Source organism: Pelophylax lessonae, assembly GCF_965119305.1.
Source record: "Pelophylax lessonae genome assembly, chromosome: 2".
Lineage (NCBI taxonomy): Eukaryota > Metazoa > Chordata > Amphibia > Anura > Ranidae > Pelophylax > Pelophylax lessonae.
Window position 1 is genome coordinate 406,736,457 of NC_138769.1, and position 18,611 is coordinate 406,755,067.

The 18,611-nt window shown below is 39.3% G+C and overlaps 1 protein-coding gene across 1 annotated transcript in view; it reads right to left on the bottom strand.

Moving 5' to 3' along the window:
* LOC309548132 (uncharacterized protein) overlaps positions 1-18,611 on the bottom strand; it is a 707,228-nt gene that overhangs the window by 376,850 nt on the left and 311,767 nt on the right. The window contains exons 59-61 of the mRNA XM_082248097.1: positions 16,718-16,926; positions 14,056-14,128; positions 7,571-7,734 (exon numbers count right to left, since the gene is read on the bottom strand). Coding sequence (XP_082104223.1) covers positions 7,571-7,734; positions 14,056-14,128; positions 16,718-16,926 — 446 coding nt within the window. The remainder of the gene's footprint in view (positions 1-7,570; positions 7,735-14,055; positions 14,129-16,717; positions 16,927-18,611) is intronic.

An 18,611-nucleotide genomic window follows, 5' to 3' on the forward strand; every position in this document is an offset into this window, starting at 1 on the left:
GGGATCTGGGGTCTAAAAGACCCCAAACCTGTCCTCTTCACTTAAAAGCATTCAAAACGCCACGTTTGGCTGTTTTGAAAAATTTCATTTTTAAATCTGGCGCCTTTAGGGCTCCAGTAACTGGAAGTGATGTCATGACATTGCTTCTGGGTTTTTACATCGGAGACTCGATCAAAGCCGAATACAGCTTTGTTTAGGTCTTCGGCAAACCGGTGGACAGGGCAAGCCGCGGAAGGCGGCGGGGGGCGTCCCCTCCTGCTCCTTGTACTAACAACCAAGCGGCTCTTTCGCCACATTGGTTGTTATTTCAAGAAAGCCGACTGTCAAGTCTAAACAACTGGAGTGATGCCTCTAGCTGCAGCCATCACCCTGGTACAACCCTTGAAGCCAAGGCCGCATATTTGCATTCCATCAGCGCGAAGGGGTTAAAAGATTGCCAGAATATTTAAAATCTATCATTGCACTGTAAGAAAAATACCCTAAAAGTGGTGTAGATTTCAGTGACTGCTACTTTGTCCAGGGCTGCTGGACCCAGTAAATTCAAACCAAGAGCTGACTGATGCTAACAGAAGTATCCAAGAACCCCAAAAATGCATTACAGGATCTGCAGGTAGGCCCTTACAACAGTTGGTGGCAATGTGCATTCATATTCAGTCAGATTGCACAAATCTTACGTGCATGGGAAATGTGCAAGGAAAAAACAGCAAGAGTACAGTTTGCCATTTAACATACACTGTAGGTCAGGCCTTCTGGAAGAATGTGCTATGGATTGGCAAATCAAATGACAAAATTGTTTGGCAACAGTTACAGTAGACATATTTGACACAGACCAAAAACAGCATTTCAGGAGAAGAACCACATACCAACTGTGAAGAAAGGTTGTAATGATAATATGGTTTGGGGTTTCTTTGCTGCTCGCAGTCAGAGCAAGTCAACTATGGATTCTGCATCATATCAAATTGTGCTTTTTGGGAATGTGAGGCCATGTGTCTGAACGGTAAAGGTAAACCGGAAACAGATCTTTTACCACAATAACCATTTGAGACACACTAGAAATTCCAAAAAGAAATTACTCAAAAATGTGAAATGTGTTAAGGATTGGCCTGATTTGAATCACATTGAAATGTTGTGGAGGGATTTGAAAGGGGCAGTTTATGCAGGGAGGTCCAAAACATTGTGCAACTGAAGTCTTTTAGCATGGTGCAGTTGTTTAAAACCGTAGGTTGATTGTGAAAAACGCTTACAATAAGTCATTTCTGCTAAGGGGCAATACCAGCTTCTGAGAGCAAGAGTGTACTTGCTTTTTCCACAGTACACCATTACATTTAATGATATTTTGTTAAATAAAGGGTTGAAAGAGCAAATTTCCCTTGTGCTTTTATTCAAATATATCACTCTAATCTTTAGAAACTGTTTGAAGGAAGATCCAATGTTTGCTTGTTAAAATGTCCAAAAAGCGAACAACTTCTATGTGTACTTACATTTTCACATACCTGTAGATCATATAATCATCACATACGCAAGAAACTCTAATCTAATTAAAGTGCATCTTAACTTAAAAACAATTACTGTATACTGCAGCTTGCCAGTTCTTATATGTACTTTTTTAATTTTTATTTTATTGTTTTTTTTTTATGTCACCTGGTGATTCTCCCAGTAACACATCTCTTTTCCTTGAGTGACAATGATCACTCAGCCTACTGTAGCAGGACTACAGAAACCTCCTCCTCTCCCTCTCCTCTTCTTAATAGTATAGAAGGTGGGGTTCTGTAGTACTCAGAGATAACTGTAACTGATAAGAATGCAGCATAGTCATTGAGCACAGAAAGCTATAAGTTGACATGGTTTATGAAAGGATTTTTTTTATCAGATATAACAAAACACTTTCAACTGTATATTTAACCACTTCTGGACCGGAAGGATTTGCCCCCTTAATGACCAGGCCATATATTGTGATACGGCACTGCGTTACTTTAACGGAAAATTGCGCGGTCGAGCGACGCTATACCTAAATAAAATTTATGTCCTTTTTCCCCACAAATAGAGATTTCTTTTGGCGGTATTTGATCACCTGTGCGATTTTTATTTTTTGCGCTATAAACAAAAACAAAAGAGCAACAATTCTGAAAAAAAAAAACAATATTTTTCACATTCTGCTATATAACATTCCCCAAAAAAATGTAAAAATCAAAATTGTTTAACATTTTAGGCCAATTTGTTTTCTGCTACATATTTTTGGTAAAAAAAAATCGCAATAAGCGTATTTTGATTGGTTTGCGCATAAATTGTCTCGTCTACTAACTACGGGAAAGATTTATGTCATTTTTATTGTTTTTTTTTTTTTTTACTAGTAATGGCGGCGATCTGTGATTTTTAGCAGGACTGCGACATTGCGGCGGACAGATCGGTCCCCTAACTGAAATTTTTGACACTTTTGGGGGGACCAGTGACATTACTACAGTAATCAGTACTAAAAATATACACTTTTACTGTAAAAATTACACTGGCAGGGAAGGGATTAACATTGTGGGTGATCAAGGGGTTAAATGTGAGCCTAGAGGAGTGATTCTAACTGTGGGGGGGCGTGGCTTGTGAAATGACCATAGAGACCTGTGATCCTATATAGAAGGGGCTCTATGATCATTCCAGGGAGAATGGTCAGCTGTGTTTACAACGGCTGACCATTCTTCTCTCTCAGCAGGGAACGATCGCGGGTGTCAGGCGGCAATGGAAGCCGCCTGCCCCATGCATCGGCTTCCCCGCTGATGAGCTGGGGCGGGAGCACAGGGTCACGCGCAGGGAGCTAGGGGGCAAGCACGCGCTTGCCCCCTAGCTCCCTGCGTGTGACCGACGTATACCTACGGCGGTTTGCGCAGGAGCGGCTGCCTGCTGCAGTATAACTGCCGCGGGTGGTCATAAAGTAGTTAACAGACCACTCATAAACATTAGTACAATTATTTTTTTAAAGAAAAAATCTCAACTTCATTAAAATGTATAACTTCTTAGCCACCAACAACTATTGACACATTAAATACCTTTGTCTAGAGCAGGGTTTCTCAACCAGGGTTCCATGGAACTCTAGGGTTCATTCTGAGGTTGCTAGGGGTTCCTTGAGCAATGGGCAATTTCTGCCTCTCAGATGAGTTCCCAATGACAGTATTGTTCCTTTTAGCTGTCTGTAAGGGGGTAATTCTTCCCAATGATGACAAGAGTAAGGAGCATTCTTCCCACTGACTGTCACACTAATGTGTCATCATGAGTTGTAGATTTTAAATTTTTAGCAGGGGTTCCCCAAGACCAGAAATTTATTTCAAGGGTTCCTCTGTGTTGAAAAGGTTGAGAAAAGCTGGTCTAGAGTATGTAATGAGCAATATAGCAACACTTTTTTATAAAGATTGCAGTGGTCAGGAGTATAGAATGTACTGAGTGTAAGGGTACGGGGTATGAAATGCACAACAAACTTTATGTAATGTACTCAGTGTAAGGGTCAGGAGTCTGAAATGTACAACATATTGTATTGTATATGGTTTAGGGGTCAGGATTGTAAAAACACACAGAGTGCAGGGGTCAGGGGTAGGTAACCCACAGAGTATAGTGCTCAGGAGTGTGTAATCCACAGAGTGATGTGGTCAGGAGTGCCTATTGCAGGAAATTTTATCGCACAGACTACAAGAACTAGGAGTGTGTAATGTATAGAGTGCAAGGATCAGAAGTACAGAATGCAAGGGTCAGGGGTGCACAATGCACAGCCCCTCCCCCATGCTTTTTACTGCCCTTTATTTTTTTTGGGCTCTTTTGTATACATTGGGGTCATATATTTTCACACATGTTATTGCCTTTATATATTTACTGTACATATGTATTTATATTTCCATTTTTTTCCATTTGTTGTTTGATTTCTTAAAACTTTTTTGTTTCTTGTCCTAATATCATGTCCATAAGCTTTCTCACTGTTATGCCTGGTTACCAATTAGGTAATTTGTATTTTTAATTAGCACAATTGTCTGATTGCTTGTTGGGTAGGTGGAGTTTTTTGCACTATACATACTCTGTATCTCACTTCATTATTGTGCTGTGATCAAGGTGGTTTGCTGAAACATGTTAGTCTTCCTGTATACTCTTTTCATGTAAAAAATACATTTTCTATAGGGATTTGGAGTCACAAGGGTCACAATGCACAATGCAGGTCTGATCGGCTGCATGGGGGGTCAGAGGAGAGATTTGAGGTCTAATAGACCCCAAATCTCTCCATAAAGAGGACCTGTCATGGTCCCTGCTGTCACAAGGGATGTTGTTCATCCCTTGTGATAGCAACAAAGTTTGTACAATTTTTTTTTATAAAAAGTGTCAAAATTATTTTTTGTATAAAATAAATAAATAAAAATTTAAAGCATCTCCCGTCCCACCATGCATAAACGCAAATGCTAACGCATACATTACTCCTGCACGCATATGTAAACAGTGATCGCACCACACATGAGGTATTTTTGCGAACGTCAGAGTGAAAGCAATAATTCTAGAACCAGACCTCCTGTGCCACTCTAAACTGGTAACCTGTAAATGCATTTAAAGCATCGCCTATGGAGAATTTTAAGCACTGTAGTTTGCCGCCATTCCACGGGCAGACGCAATTTTAAAGCGTGACATGTTAGGTATCTATTTACTCGGTGTAACATCATCTTTCACATTTTACAAAAAAAATTGGGCTAACTTTACTGTTTACAGTGTCCTATAGTTCACACAATTCATCAGGACTCACAATCAACTTTATCATTAGCAGCCTGACAAAGTACATTTTTATGAAATGCGTTGCGCAGACATCATCACCCATAGAGGGGGTGGACGCAGGCACATGTGGAAGATCAGAGTTATAGTAGTAGTGAACTCCTCTCATTACAATAAGCTGTTCTTATTTTAGTGCACAATATTGATATCCTTCCTCCTTCCCGAGGAGGAAGGATATCAATATCGTGTTTAACAATCAGGAGTTTTTTGACTAGTTTATTCATTTTAGTGTTCATGACTTTTTGGTGAGTCTGTTTTTGTTGGGATTTTTTTGTGGTTAAGTAGCACACACTTTCTTCTGGTAAAGGTTACATCCTGCAATGATCACATTGCACTTTTAGGATAATTTCTAGACTGAACTGTAAGACATTGGGGTTGAGTACAAAATCTGGTGCAGCTCTGCAAACAAACCAATTCACTTCGATTTTTTTGTCAAAGCTTAACTGAACAAGCTGAGGTTAGAAGCTGATTGGATACCCTGCACAGCTGCACACAATTTTGCACTTTTCAGTTTTCGTAAATCAACCGCTATACAGGTATCTAATTTGGACAGCCAATTAACCACTTAACGACCGCCCGCCGCAGTTGTACTGCGGCAGGCTGGCCCTCTTGAGCAAACCAAAGTAGCCCTACGTTGGTGGCACGCCTGCTGTTAGGGGGCGAGCGTGTGCCACCGTCGGCAGACTCCCGCCCCCACTCGGCAGCGGAGACTCCGATTCACTGGGCCGATTGCTGCCGGCCACTCGCGATCGCTCCCCGCTGAGAGAGAAGAACTGTCAGCTATTGTAAACACAGCTTACCGTTCTTCTCTCCGGAATGATCACAGAGTGCCTGTGGTCCTTCTATATAGGAACACAGGTCTCTGTGATCATTTCAAAAGCCCATCACCCTCCACAGTTATAAACACTCCCCTATGCTTACATTTAACCCCTTGATCCCCCACTGTGTTAACCCCTTCCCTACCAGTCTCATTATTACAGTAACAAAGCATATTTTTAGCATTGATTACTGTAGTAATGTCACTGGTCCCCCCAAAAGTGTCAAAAATGTCAGTTAGGGATACTGCAATGTCGCAGTCCTGCTAAAAATCGCAGATCGCCGGCATTACTAGTAAAATAAAAAACAATAAAAATTACATAAATCTTTCCCATAGTTAGTAGGCGCGATAACGTTTGTGCAAACTTTTGCGCTTCTTGCGATTTTTTTTTACCAAAACTATGTAGCAGAAAACAAATTTGCCTAAAATGTTAAAAAAAAATTGATTTTTACATTTTTTTTTGGGGGGGGGATGGTATATAGCAAAATGTGAAAAGAATTTCACAGTTTCGGGATTTTCGCTCTGTTTTTGTTTATAGCGCAAAAAATAAAAATCGCAGAGGTGATCAAATACCACCAAAAGAAACCTCTATTTGTGGAGAAAAAAAGGACATTAATTTTATTTAGGTACAGCATCGCACGACCGCACAATTGTCAGTTAAAATAATGCAGTGCCAAATCACAAAAAATGGCCTGGTCATTAAGGGGGCAAATCCTTCCAGTCCAGAAGTGGTTAAAACAGTAGATATTTGCAGTATATGTCTAGAATCTATAGTGTTTATATCAATTGTGATATTCATATAGCAGCTAAGGGGTAATGTGCTTATATATATTGTTAAAATAGAAATAAAGCTTCATTATAATTAGTTTTTTTTTTTTTTTTTAGGAAATAGCAATTAAAACTAGACATTTGTTTTAAAAATAAAAATGTTCCCCTCAGTGCCAACATCATATTATTTAAAGTGGATCTAAAGGCAGGAGGTTTCTTACCTAACGCATGCCTTGTATGCTTTCAAGTAAAAAACCTTCTGTTTGCAACCTCCCTTATATTTACATGAGCTCCCTCCACTCTCTCTCCCATTACTGGCCATGGTGGCAGCAGCGGGAGCCATTGGCTCTTGCTGCTATCAGTCACAGCCTGTAAGGAGAGAGTGTGGTTCATGAGGCCCCTTTTTAAAAAGTATACACATGCCTTACTGTTATATAAGAAGAGAAACCCAATAAAATAAGAGCAAAAATTAGAGTAAAAGAGAAACCCAACAAAAAGTATTTTTTTTCCCCACAGTAATAAGCTCACAACGGTTATTTAAGCATGGCATTTTACTGGCTAAGAATGTGTGCTCATCATTACACTTAAACCAACTACACTGTTCTCAATAGTTTATTCCTATCCTAAAACACAGTTTTAAGCCAGATTTATAATAACGTAAATATAAATATAACTACGGAATATATGTTTTTTTTTTCTCAATATGCTTTTTGTATGCTTTTACCAAAGCATAAAAATGATGAAGAAATACGATTCATAAAGAAAAATTACGTAAATCGTGTCATGAAAATAAATCTGAGCTCATCATTTCCACAGAAAAAGCTGAGTGCTTTGAAATGATATAAGGACATTTTGGACAGATGTAGACTAATAAGGGCAGAAACTGCAGGTTCATCGCAAAATCCTTGTTATTAATCATCATGCTGAAATTCTGAGCCGAATAAGATAGACAAGCTTGAGTCAGCCATCTCTAGTAATTGTCACACATAGCCACAGGACTGACCTTTTTATTCAGTGATGTTGGCAGGACTTAACTTTATGTATTACAGAATTACCTGACATGTCATCCTAGTGCAGGTTTAAACAGCTTTTACAAGTGGTACAAAGTGCTGACAAAGCAATAACGGTTCATGGAAGTTAGCTAATGGGTCTTTTAAATCAACTCAAGCAACACTTGTAGCATCTTTCCAATTCTATTACCTTAATACTTTTGCAAGATCACGAAGTGTAAATATGTAGTGACAGCGCCGAGACGTCTCCAAAAAAACAGTCCGCAGTCTCTTGTGTAGTTCAATTGAAACTTTAGTGATTGCTGCAATTAATCCTTGTAGTTGCTCAGCAGCCATATAGCCTGAACTGTTATCCTAAAAACATAAATGATTCATTAGTAAAAGGACTGACCCGATTCAGTTGTTACTTAGATGAACAGGTACATGCTATTACCCCCTGGATCAAGACATTTACATGAAGGTGTGCTGCTGCTCCTAACCATGGTGACACATATAGGGGGATATTTACTAAAACTGGAGCACTCAGAATCTGGTGCAGCCATGCATAGGAATCAATCAGCTACTAACTTGCCAAGAAAACCTAAAGGCTGATTGGTTTCTATGTAGAGTTGCACCAGATTTTGAACTCTCCAGTTTTAGTAAATCTCCCCCATAGCATACTACCTTTAACAATAGTTAAATTGCCTTTATTACCAATACATTCAAAAGAGAAATAACCAGCTTCTGGCCAGCACTTAACCACTTAAGCCCCAGGCCTATTTTTGACACTTTTTGTTTACAAGTTTAAATCAGTATTTTTTGCTAGAAAACTACTTAGAACCCCCAAATATTATATATATTTTTTAGCAAAGACTCTGGAGAATAAAATGGCGGTCATTGCAATATTTTTTGTCACGCGGTAGTTGCGCAGTGGTCTTTCAAATGTCATTTTTTTTTGGAAAAATTACGAAAAATCACATTTCACTGCATTTAAAAAAACTAAACAGTAAGTTTAGCCCATTTTTGTGTATATTGTGAAAGATGATATCACGCCGAGTAAATACATACCTAACATGTTACGGTTTAAAATTGCACACACCCATGGAATGGCGACAAACTACAGTCAATAAACATCTCCATAGGCGACGCTTTAAAAATATTTAACCTTACCAGTTTAGAGATAGAGTGCAGCTCTTTTTTTAAAATTATTGCTCATGCTCTGGCGATCGCGGCGATACCTCACACGTGTGGTTTGAACAGTGATTTAATTGGCGGCGCAACTTCCATACACTTTTTTTTTGTGGCTAAAAGCGGCGGGAGGGGGGGACACTCCGGGGTAACGATTGAGCAGCTCCCGAGCTGCTTTGGTCATTACCGCTGGAAATCTGACCACCGGCTCTAAACAACGGTACCAGGATGATGCCTCTAGCTAGAGGCATCATCCTGGTACAACCACTTAAAGTGAGCCGACGTAGGGCTACGTCAGTTTGCGTTAAGTGGTTAAAGTGTTGCTAAACCTACAACAGTAAAAGCAGTGTGTATATGCAGTAAAGCATGCTTGTTATACTGGCTGTGGTACTTAAGGGGTTAATCCTCTGAAATGTGTAAAAAGGCATGTTGTTCCTGTCTTCTCTGATCCTCCCCTTCTTCCACCGTCCCCAATCCTTCTCCTGATAAGACAGCGCCTTTGAAGTCACTCTGCACATGCTCAGTTTGGTTTGTATTGCTAGAGAGTTTTTATTTTTTCTTAGGAGGGTGCATGTGATCAGCACAGGGCCAATTAGCATTGTCCAGACAGAGGGTAAGGGGTCCTGCAGCCTCAGGATAGTCAGAGCAGAATAAAAGCTCATCCTCAAAGCTTTAACCAACATTGATAGATGTAAAAAAATCTACTATATACTGCTGATGAGATAAGGTATTTAGCAGTTTATATTTACTAAAATAATTGCATTTCCATGTTTTGTGTACTGTGGGAGACCAGAATGCAGTGTCCTAGGTTTAGTAACACTTTAAGTTACAATAAAGTAGAGAAAATATGCTGTTCCCTATTGCTTATGTACCCCCAGTAAGGTGTCTGAAACGGTTTATAAAAGGAAATACAGTAACGGGAAAAGATAAAGAAAGAGGATGTGGTCAGGATTTGAATTCTTGTCATGCATTCATTTATCAGAGTTAAAGTATTTTCAATGATAATAGCCCCAGCAATCTATAATTATTTTTATTCAAATATTGCTAGTAAAATTATGACAAAAACATTTTGAGGTTAGATTGAGATTAGGGTTAGGTGAAAGGTTTAGATATAGAGATTCGGCTCAGGTTACCTGCCCACCTTGTGAATAACATGTCCCTGGTAGGGATGATCGAACTTTTGAAAAGTTCGGTTCGACCAGAACACCCGAACTTTCCGAAAGTTCGGCCCGGATTTCAGAACCCTATTGAAATCAATGGGACCCGAACTTCGGTAATCAAAAAACACAATTTTGAAGCCCTAAAACCAAATAAATGCCGCTAAAAAGTGCCTACGGTTCTGGGTCATGCCCCAGGGACTATTAATCACTCACAATAAAAGTTCTTAAAAATTGTCGTTTTTGATAGAGAGCCAATTATTGAAAAAATTATTGAAAAAAAAATGAGATTTCTTTGGATTTAGTGTCTGGTGGGTCTAAAAAGTGTACCTGTGAAGTTTCAGCTCTGTAGCATGTCCAGAACCAGAAAAAAAAGATAGTTTGTATTAGAATTGCAGTAGAGCAGGCATAGGGCTCCACTATTTTCACACCCGCCCGTTTTTGTTGCAGACGTTTATTGGGCTTTTTTTGTGGACGTCTTTGGAGGCAGGCATGACATCTGAACTTCTGTGTAGGGGTATATATACACACACACATGTATGCATATATACACATACACATATATAGGTGTGAAAGTAGCAGAACCCTACGCCTGCGCTAATGAAATTATTTGCAGGCATAGAGCGCCGCTCCTATCACACCTATATGTGTGTATGTGTGTGTGTGTATATATACCCCTATACAGAAGTTCAGATGTTATGCCTGCCTCCAAAGACGCCCAAAAAATGCCCAAAAAAACACCTGCAACAACACACCTGGGTGTTTTTGTTGCAGGCGTTTTTTTTGGGCATTTTTTGGGCATCTTTGGAGGCAGGCATAACATCTGAACTTCTGTGTAGGGGTATATATATATATATATATACACACACACACTTATATGTATTTATACACATACACATATATAGGTGTGATAGGAGCGAAGCCCTATGCCCGCGCTAATGAAATTATTTGCAGGCATAGGGCTCCGCTCATATCACACCTATATGTGTGTATGTGTATGAATACATATAAGTGTGTGTGTATATATACCCCTACACAGAAGTTCAGATGTTATGCCTGCCTCCAAAGACGCCCAAAAAATGCCCAAAAAACCGCCTGCAACAAAAACGCCCAGGTGTGTTGTTGCAGGCGGTTTTTTTGGGGCATTTTTTGGGCGTCTTTGGAGGCAGGCATAACATCTGAACTTCTGTATAGGGGTATATACACACACACACACATATATGTATTTATACACATACACACATATAGGTGTGATAGGAGCGGAGCCCTATGCCTGCAAATAATTTCATTAGCGCACAGGCATAGGGTTCTGCTACTTTCACACCTATATATGTGTATGTGTTTATATACATACATGTGTGTGTGTATATATAACCCTACACAGAAGTTCAGATGTCATGCCTGCCTCCAAAGATGTCCACAAAAAAGCCCAATAAACGCCTGCAACAAAAACGGCCAGGTGTAAAAGTAGCGGAGCCACTATCCTGCTCTACTGCAATTCTAATACAAACAATCTTTTTTCTATGGCGGTCACCCTGACATGGAAGGGTTTGGTCACCCTGCCATAGCAGTCAGAGTCAGTTCACCCTACACTACACTACGGTCCCCCTGACACTTAACACTTTCCCTACAGAAACTAGATTATTGAATCTAACTATAGTGGAAAATAGTACCCTAACTACACTAGATATCCCTTTCCTCACACTAATAATTGCTAAATCACACTTTTGAAGCAGGAGTAACAGAACTGCTTCCACTCTCTTCCACATCCCTGTATTACAATGCTAGAGATTTGGCGGGGCTATCTTATATACTGGGGGGCATATTCACTACTGATTGGCCTCTGGACCCCCTAGTCACTCCAATCACATTCCTAGCATTCTCCTGCCCCCTCAATTGGCTTTTACTGATGGTTCTGGTCCAATCACTGGCTTTTAAAGCCCAGTTCCTGTCCCATTGCATTTTGGTGTCGGTTCTGGTTGCCGAATTCCGAACTTTTTCAGCAAAAAGTTCGATCATCCCTAGTCCCTGGGTGTCTATGCTTTCTCACCCACTGTATCTAAGGAAGATGCCATAGTTACCACCCAGTCTGGGCTTCCAACATGTCTGTTTTTTTTTTTTTTTATCTCCAGTATGTGGGTATTGATAAGAGAAATAACATTGTTTAGGCTTTCAGTTAATCTCACATGTGACAATGACACTGCATTTCTGACAAGATCAATCAGGAATTTTCTGTACTTGCTAAACATTTTCCATAATGTTGCCACAATTTCTAAAGACTGGTAAGCTTAAATATATTTGATTTTAATTTTGGGTTTAATTATACTTTAAGTACCAGTTATTAAATAGAATTTCATGTACAAAAAATTGATAGCTTTAAAATGACTACACCAATAACAGCCATGCCATTTTTAAAATTATAAAAAATACTAATGTATTCTGCACAAACGCTTTTGAAATGATATGAGCCTGGTGCATTTCCAAATGAAATGGCTCTCCAATAATTACAAACACTATGGTACTGAAGCAGTAGTACCCAACCCTTACTACTAGCATGTGCAGCAGAGCACTGACCTGCCTCAGGGAAATTGAAGAACTAAAGTCCATCTGTGACAATATACAGACTACAACTGAGCTCCATTGGAATGGAGTAATGATGACATCAAAAAAGGGAGCTCTAAAAATGAGGGCAGATTCTGCGTTGGAGTAATGCACTCTATTTCACTACACAGTGAGAATTGACTTACTAGAAAACTTTGTAACTGAGGAACAATCCTCTTTGATCACTATAATAGTTATTACCATCCCCATAAACAAAACCAGCTTTATATTTATTTATTTATTTATTTATTTATGTATTATACAAGGATGGTTACTACTGCATTTTTTATCAATCAGAAAACCAAGGACATGCCCAGGAACAAGCTTAGCTGCAGGGAACATTCAAAATCTGAGTATCTGGTCTGGAAGGAATACCCATGTAAGGATTGACTGCCCTCTACTGTCAACTGCTAGGAAAATACTGTAATACTGTAATGTAAAATTAGATATGTCACTTGCTGACTCGGAAGTGGCTGGGAAAAGATCCTGAAAGGAGGAAATGGAGAGAGAGAGGGTCTCAGCCACATGTCTTGTCCATGCTACTAATACCAGATCAAAAGAGACAATTATGCAAATATTTCTATGTTCTCATATTTTAACTGCAATGGCCCAAAGCTTCTTGAGTGTATTGCTGAATCCTAATGACAAACTGACCATATGTACTATCACTATCTCACATGAACAATGCCAGATAACTAGGATTGCATTCCAGACTGACTGGATAATGGCTGGTAAGTCTTTTTATCACCGCAGACCTTGTCTCCAACACAAAGACAGACAACGCATCATTCTCAGGGGCCCCTGCAATGGAATTTTGCTGCAACATTAATCTGGAGGTAGCTCTATAAATACATATATGTACCCACATACATGTGCACAATTCCACCAAGATTCCTATCGGCCCCTTTGCTGAAAATATCTTTCTGTACATTGAATGTATGTACTGATAATAATCTTTTCTTATATAAAGTTTGTATTATTTCTATACTGGTGTGCATCTATATGCTTATGGTCAATGTTAAATGCTGGTTGCAGTAGTTCCTCTGCTCACAATTACTTTGATTAGATTACTGATTAAGTTCCTAGGAAAGGAACCCCCTCTGTTCACAGAGGCCCTGTCCTAGGTGGAGGCACTGTCAACTTTATCTTCAAAGCCACTTTTTAACTTTGGGAAAGTTCTGGTTCTCTCATTTACCTACAGGTTTAGTGCAACATCCTAAAATGGGAGGGCCATTCCTCAACCACCCCGAAAGAGGGCTACACCTATATTACAAGACTGGCTGAAGAGAAGTAAACATCTTCTGGTAGGTAAGACAGCTGACATATATGCAAGCCAACTGTAGTTCAGATTTATGTATGTTGCTATGCTAACTTTACAACCTTGTGACAAGTGTGGAAAGACAGATGGATAGTTGGATATTGGACCCTGCAGCAATTAGTGTATTAGAAACAAACACAAAACTACAAAACAGATTGGCTGCCCTGACATTTTTATGTAAAAAAACATTAACTGGCTTGATGTACAGACATTAAATTCTATCCTTTAAAAGATGCTTGGTGAAAATGGAATCCTAAATATGTCACTAGATTTTACTGCCACTTGTAAAGCACTGCAGTTACTTCATTATGACAGGCCATTAACTAATAAGTGGTACGCTACAAGCTTACAATGAGCACACAATTAGCTGAGCTGCTAAAATAGTGCTCAATTTCCTTAACATCCTGCTAATGAAGGAGAGAAGACAGGTACCTTGTATTCCATCACTCCTGGCACAAAGTGAGCATTCAGTATACTGCTGAATATTCCAAACTGTTCACTTTGACTGCAATAAAAAAAATGTGAGACAAATCAATCCACTTGTATAGTGATAGCCAAAAACATGCATATTCTATTTTAACTCCGAATGCATCAAATAAAGTATGAAAAGGGTAAAACAGATAAATCTTGCCTGACTTCCTGTACTGCTTTATTTTCTTGGTCTTTTCATGGTTATAGGATGCTCAGGAATTACCAAGGACAGGTGGAAAATATAAACAGGATGTGGCTGAAAGAGGCCAGAGGAGATCAACAGTACTGGGAGGGTACAAACAGTATCTTAAACGTGGTAGTTGTTGCTTTAATAAATTAAATCCCATCCAGCTAGGTGGAGTTTACAGTATTTTAAGTTATATTTCCATGGTGCCAGTTTTACATTGTAAACGATCACCTTGTAAAACAACCCATTCAGTTAAAAAAAATAAATAAAAAGCAAAACATTTTTGTATAGATATAAAAAAAATATTATAACTAAGTTTTTTCCCTTTTTTAATAAATGATCACATTCCCTCCAATGAACCCCATTTTGTGAGGGTTCGTGCCATGTTAAATGACTAGCCGCTGATTTCTTTAAGCGGCGGCACGTTTGAAAGGGTTTTTTAGGCAGGAAATGTAGGTAGCAGTCCGATTGGTCAGTTTACTCCAGGTTAGGCAGGAAAGTCACGCGGCAGCCGGGCGGGAAACACGTGAGCTACGTCACGGATTTAGCCCTATATAAAGAGCTGCGTGGCTTCAGTCTCCTCAGTGTCTCAGAGCGGCTTGGCAAGCTCCCCATCCCCCCTCCCTGTCGTGGCACCATTATGTGGTCTGTCACCCTTGTATCAAGGGGGGACTTATTTGAAATAAAAAAATAATTTATTGGTCATCACTCGAGTTCTATGACTGAGTGATAGTTTAGTTTGCTGGAATTTAATTATTTATTTATTGTTATTTATTAATTATTAATTTATTTATATTCAGATTTATTTATTGCTTTGATGATTAATAAAAGTTGTTTACAAATTTTTCAAACCAATAAAGGTGCCGCGGCCAATTTTTATCCATCCATGAATGGTGTATTTTGTTATTTATTTATAATATTTGTTTAAATTATAAGGTAGTGTTTAAATTTTCAGATTGGTTAAATAGTAAACAATACAGTCTACAGTCCCATGGCTGTACAGCGGGGGCATGTCAGGACAGGTCTGATCATTGAAGGAGAGCATACTGAGTTCCCAGCATAGCTAGTGAACTGACTATGGTGTTCGCTCCTTCTTAGTGTGGTCAGTTTAATAGGAAAGAAGAGGGACTGGCAGGAACACCAGAGATTTCACACAAAGGAAACAATACGAAGAGAACAGGATACTTTCTCATGCAAGCACATGGTAAAGCATGCAAATATTAGGAATATGAAATGTTGGGGTAACAAACGCTATAAGGACATATTTATAAAATCTGACAAATTGCCCAGGTAACGTTCTCCCTAGAACTTATATAGTACATTAAATTGTCAAAAAGAGAAGAAAAAAAAACATTCCTCAACATTGTGTTTTTCAATAGAAAAAAGTAGGCCTAAGATTGGGACATAATTAGGTACCACTGGATACTGTTAAATTAGGAGCAGTGAAACAATGGTTTTCCTGATATTGTAACCTGTTGCTTAACTACACACATATCTAACTGGTTGGGATTAAAGAAATTTTCCAGGAATGATAATGATCACGTTCTAGCCCCTCATGTAGGGCAAGTAGGTGGGAGTAGGTGCCCCACATGCAGGCACCATCTATTTGGTGAACATAGGGTGCCACTGAGCCTAAAATGATTCAAATATGTAAAATGCTTTGAAAAAGTGTACCCTCTTTTTGAGTTCCCCTTAAGCAACCCCAGATTCTTTTGGCCATTGAACAGTACTCTTAAAGCTCCCTTGCCATGGAAATATCAGCCTATATGACTGAGGAGGAGGAAGGGGGCCACAGCTTTTGGATTTTAAATTTTCTGCTAAAATATTTTACAAAAGTTAAAAATTTTATATTTACCCTCTAAGTGCTAGCTAGTAGTAACTTCAAACTAACTTTTCTATGGGAATGCAGCTTAATGTATTTGTAACAATGAGGAGCTATCTATTTGATGCATTTTAACAAGGCCAATGCGACTTACAAATATGCATGCCATAAATAGGTCCTCTAGTATTATGCACCATCACTACTGACAGAGATGTAACTTTTTGTGTAAAACAGCGTAAAAAAAAAAAAACTGATGCTTGTTCTAAAAGCATGCAGGTTCTCTTTGTCAAGGCACCACTGCTGACTGTGCACTACTGAAGTTTGAAGGAAAGAGGTCTGCGTGTAGGTGGTAGTTATGATTTGGCAATATTGTTTTTGCTCCACAACTATAGACATAAACTATAGACATAAAATTTGTATGTACTGTATGCTTTTCTTATTGAATTTTGATATGGTTATGCTAAATGAAAACTTAAAAAAAAAAAAACATTTTCTTATATATTATATAGGCTATAGTGTTGATTATTATGACAGATGACCACAAAACATTTGACAATGCAAACATAAGAAACAATATAAAGCAGAATGTTTAATTTCATAGATAAATAGCAAACCTTGGGTATTTGCAGGAAAAAATGCAAAAATGTCTGAGCAAACGCTGCCTTTGGGCTGGGGAAATCTCAGATGCTGCTGTATTCCATGTTGCCAGATATATGATGCCCTTGATAGTTTTCCAATTCAAAGACAAGGGATCAAATATTCTTTCTTGATCAAGTAGCTGTCGAACAAACTCACAAGCTGGCTGACCTCCACGTTTATTTGTCTAAATGACAAAATTATATTTAAGGCATTCCTTTTTACTATTATTTTACTCTTTGCTCCACAGACCTATCCAATTTCCACATTCAAAGACACAAAAAGCAATTACAGCAAAATAATGTTACCCAAACAGGTTTCAGCTTATTAAAGATGACTCCTCTCTGGTTTCCATGAGTTGCTAATTTGTGTACATTACAACTGGTCTTTGCAATGACTTAATGTGTAGGCTTGCTGGTGTCTACTTGCAGCAATTTACTTACGCCTTTGATGCACTTTAATTATCTATCTCTATTTAAAAATGGGAGTGAAAGTGCAGGTGCTTTCTGACCTATTTTTCCACATGAACGTTAGCATTATGATTTCTCGTGCAGAATACAAAGTAAACCTGTGGCTATACACTCAGGTATAAGAGGACACATGTATGTAAAAGCAAGCATTTTACCCATACATTTATTTGGTTTTAGCCCCCCTCCACTGCATCCACAGAGCCTCCTGAACTGCTTATGCAAATACTGACTTTTTCTGAGCCAGTATCATAGGTACATAGAATCATAGGTACAGTGGGATGCAATGTGAGGACATGTCTATACCCCTACAACCAAAAAATGTCTAATTTCTTGGGAGATTTGTGGGACACATTGGGGTGATGGAATTTTAAAACTTACAGCATCTCACAAAAGTGACACCCCTCACATTTTTTGTAAATCTTTTATTATATCTTTTAATGTGACAATTCTGAAGAAATGGCACTTTGCTACAATGTAAAGTAGTGAGTGTACAGCTTGTATAACAGGGTAAATTTGCTGTCCCCTCAAAATAACTCAACACACAGTCAATAATGTCTAAACCGCTGGCAACAAAAGGGAGTGACAATGTCCAAATTGGGCCCAATTGGGCATTTCCCTCCCCGGTGTCATGTGACTCATTAGTGTTACAAGGTCTCAGGTGTGAATGGGGAGTAGGTGTGTCATGGTAGCCAAGACCATACAGCGGTTTAACAGGACAGGCTCCACTCAGAACAGGCCTCGCCATGGTCAACCAAAGAAGTTAAGTGCACGTTCTCAGCGTCGTATCCAGAGGTTGTCTTTGGGGAATAGACGATTGAGTGTTGCCAGCATTGCTGCAGAGGTTGAAGGGGTGGGGGGTCAGCCTGTCAGTGCTCAGACCCTACGCCGCACACTGCATCAAATTGGTCTGCATGGCTGTCATCCCAGAAGGAAGCCTCTTCTAAAGATAATGCACTAGAAAGCCTGCAAACAGTTTGCTAAAGACAAGACTGGAGCTATGTCCTGTGGTCTGATGAGACCAACATAAACTTATTTGGTTCAGATGGTGTCAAGCATGTGTGGCAGCAACCAGGTGAGGAGTACAAAGACAAGTGTGTCTTGCCCACAGTCAAGAATGGTAGTGGAAGTGTCATGGTCTGGGGCTGCATGAGTGCTGCCTGCACTGGGGAACTGCAGTTCATTGAGGGAACCATGAATGCTAACATGTACTGTGACATACTGAAGCAGAGCATGATCCCCTCCCTTTGGAGGCTAGGCCCCAGGGCAGTTTTCCAACATAATGACCCAAAACACACCTCCAAGATGACCACTGCCTTTCTATAGAAGCTGAGGGTAAAGGTGATGTACTGGCCAAGCATGTCTCCAGACCTAAACCCTATTGAGCATCTGTGGGGAATCCTCA